Source organism: Sinocyclocheilus rhinocerous, unplaced genomic scaffold (genome assembly GCF_001515625.1).
Source record: "Sinocyclocheilus rhinocerous isolate Xijiao unplaced genomic scaffold, SAMN03320098_v1.1 scaffold113, whole genome shotgun sequence".
Taxonomy (NCBI): Eukaryota; Metazoa; Chordata; class Actinopteri; order Cypriniformes; family Cyprinidae; genus Sinocyclocheilus; species Sinocyclocheilus rhinocerous.
In genome coordinates, this window is record NW_015646846.1 from 1,675,387 (window position 1) to 1,678,946 (window position 3,560).

The 3,560-nt window shown below is 36.9% G+C and overlaps 1 protein-coding gene across 1 annotated transcript in view; it reads right to left on the reverse strand.

Annotated features, from left to right (window-relative positions):
* The window catches only part of LOC107708054 (probable aminopeptidase NPEPL1), a 7,516-nt gene extending 4,769 nt beyond the window's left edge, over positions 1–2,747 (reverse strand). Inside the window, exons 1-3 of the mRNA XM_016512202.1 lie at positions 2,495–2,747; positions 1,651–1,836; positions 1,008–1,098 (exon numbers count right to left, since the gene is read on the reverse strand). Of these exons, the coding sequence (XP_016367688.1) occupies positions 1,008–1,098; positions 1,651–1,836; positions 2,495–2,644 (427 nt within the window). The 5' untranslated portion in view covers positions 2,645–2,747. The remainder of the gene's footprint in view (positions 1–1,007; positions 1,099–1,650; positions 1,837–2,494) is intronic.
* Between the last annotated feature and the right edge of the window lie 813 nt (positions 2,748–3,560).

Genomic DNA, 3,560 nt, shown 5'->3' on the forward strand with positions numbered 1-3,560 from the left:
GAGCCGAGCTGTGGCTTTGTGTGTGTGTGTGTGCGGCGCCGCCGGCGCGAACAGAAATGATCTATCACAATGCGTGAGTAACACATTTAAATATCTTTCAGAAAAGGTCTATCACAGCGTATCACAGTACCGCACTGAAATCTATTCCGTGCTGTCTCACGCTTGAATGGCTTAAAACACTTTAATATTTAAACTGACAAGGCTTAGTTAAAACACGTGAGAATGATAAACTTTATTGAGGAAGCAGCACTGGTCCGATTGTTCAGATAACGTTAGGTGATTAGTTAAACACTACGTCCTGTTAACAGCAGGAAAGCTAATTGTATTCGCAGGTGAACATAAAATGTGATACATACAACTGGTGAACCAGTCAATGTAATGCATATGTCTTAATGGTCTGACATAACAATAAAATGCGACATGAATGATGAAGCGTTGTCTGGTTACATCACCTTGCGCCTGGCATTATGAAAACAATGTTTGGGATACCACGATCAAAACTTAGCATATAGACAGTTTGATGTTGAATATTCATCCAAATTATGGTGAAAACCAAATTATTTGTGTTTTAAAATAACATTCGTGTGATCAAAATGTAAAGAAATGCTTTATTACTTCACTGGCCATCGGAGCGAACCAACCCCGTGACGTCACACGCGGTGGTACTGCAAGATGGCGGCGCCCTTGCTCTAAAAGCTATAACAAAACATCCTTTTTTCTTTCAAATGGTTACATTAATCATGTTTGTTATATATTTTTTAATCAAAGTGGAAATCACTTTACTAAAAATGTTAACTTAACTGACTGCTTCACTTCCACTTTAAAATGGCGTGCACGATTTTTCTTTACGTGCCAGAAAAACTTCATCTGGAAGAAGCAGCACTAAGTCAGCAGTTATAACACATCCATCCACTCATCTTGTGATGAGAATGCAAGCTCATCTTTTTCATCATAGATCAGAAAATGTTGCAATCGGCTGACTTTTTAAAGAAGAAACTCAAGATTACCTCCAAAGCCCTTTTGTTTCAGTTCCTCTCCTCGAATTATAGTTGGAGTGATGCCTAATTCATTGCCCACTGCCTTGATTTCCTGCAGAAGATTGCATAATGTATGATGAGCGGAAAAGCAATTTCAGCATGCATTTCTCACAGCAGTGTTGTTAGAGTTAACTAAAATAAATACATACATAAAGTAACAAATACATAAATAAGTAAAATAAAAATAACATTTAAAAATAATTAATAATTTTGTTAATTGAAATAACTCTGAAATAAAAAAATATAAACGCTAGATGAAAAACTTAAGTGAAAATTAAAAAATGAAAAGACATTTTCATTCCCCATTGACAGTTTTTTTTTTTTTTTTAAGCATAAAGCATTCAAACTGAAATTCGTTCAGTTTTTCAAGACTAAACTTTACATTTGCATCTCAAGTAAATGTATCTTGATTTAAGGATGTTTAGATAATAGTATTGAAAATTACTGATGAAGATATTGATTTTTTGCAATGCATGCAACATTTAATACCTTTTAAAATGCAATTTATTCATTTAATGACAAGGCTGAATTTTCAGCAGCCTGTCTCGGTCTATTTGAACAAAAATAGAGTACTAAGCAGTGCACATCAGTAATGGTGTGAAACGAGACTGACCACAATGCAGCGGTTGCTGCCGGCGGGCAGGCAGGTTCGGACGAGGCGGGTGAGGAAGTGTGCAGATGATGGGCTGTTGTGACGACTGACTCGTGAAGGAAGGGCCGCCACGGCTGCAAAACTCAAATACAGCGGGCAACTATCGGTAGGGTTGGGATTCAGAGAGGCCAATGCCGCCTGCCATATCTGAAAGCAAAAACAGATACCGCACACATGAATTAAAATATGTAGTGAAAAATGATAGTACCATGCTATATTATTTGCTAGTGTACCTGAAAACTAATCTACAGTATTAAGTAAAATAACATCATGCAGATCATCATACATTATCAATAACAGCAGGAAAACTTAACAATCCAGACCATCAAGTCTATCAGGAAATCCTGCACTGATAATAAATGTTCGCTTGACTCTGATTTGATCAAGTGTTTCCTCTAAACTAAACAACATGATGTGGCTGACTTGAGAAAAATAAAAAAGGTCTGTGGCTGTAGGACAGTAATGATAACAGATTTATGTAGTTCTCCAAAATATCACCACTGCACACGTTCAAGATTAAAAAAAATTATATTGCTATTGTTCTTCCAAGAATACCATGGCACTTTTTGTTAGTGAAATGCTGACTGTGAAGTGTGTCATTTTATTGAAATATGTAACAGCCAGTCTAGAAGAACAATGTGTCGTTAAACTGATTTTGTTATCCTGACGTTTCCATCAGTAAACGCAGATTAGCGGTCTGTTACATAACACTAGTCTGAAGAGGCAGATTTCTCTCTAACTTTAGCCGGTAAGCTAACGTCAACGTGTTTACAAGCTCAGTTACTTTTTATTTAACATTACGTACCTCTTTGGTGACCACCGACTGCAGTTTCCCTTTCACCTGGGTCCAGTTGATCTGTTGCAGGTTGGCGAGCTGGCCGACGATGAGGACCGGGCGGTTCTGCGGCTCTGAGTCCCCGGCAGAAGCCTTGAACTCGAGCAGTACGTTCGCCATCTTCCGCCCGAATGAGAGTCTCTTCAGACTCAGAGGGAAGATGCACTTTGACCTTCCGCTTCTCCTGGTCGTCTCGCGAGGCCCTCGTGCTGACCGCGCTATTTAATTATTTATTTAAATCTAGGGCTGCCGCGATTCGTCGATTCTATTCGACTATTCGATTGATAAAAAAAAAAAAAAAAAATATTAAATCCGCTTAAAAATTACAATTAAGCATAACTGTGAATTCACAAACGCTACGATTTAATTAAATAAATATATGCTCCGTTCACAGTAAATGCTGTTCCACAGGAACTGTTATAATTTAAATGTGTGAAGCGGCTCAAACTCCCATCTGTGCATGTTGTTGTGAGTTTGGATTTATTATAACGTTCATCTGGGAAAGCAACGTGCGCCATTTCATCAGATTTGTAAGGTAAATCATTTATAAATCCACGCAAACACAGGAGAATACATCATTATCTCGCGGTTTCAAAATAAAAGCTCAAACCCTCACTCTGAGTTTACATGTTTTGATGTCCACATATTCATTCAATTACAGTGGCTATAGCATTTCTGTCGTAAAGAAATGGCCAAATATTAAAGATTAAGTGGACATTTGAATTAAATGATGCTTGGTAAATATTAAACAAGTATTAGATCGCACAGTAATGTGTAAAAACATTCGTCAGGCCGTTGGCGCCCCCTGCAGGCCTTTGGTGTAATGCGTACTGTACATTAGCTCTATTCACTGATCTATAATAGAGATTCTATTATATTATTTTATAATTATATATAGATCAGTGGCTCTATTACATTATAATACAGTATTATAACAGTTTTGTTCAATTAAACCATATGATTTCTTGCTTTTGATACTTTATTTGAACTAATTATTATTTCCTCATTGCTATTATATATGTATTTTAAGTAAATT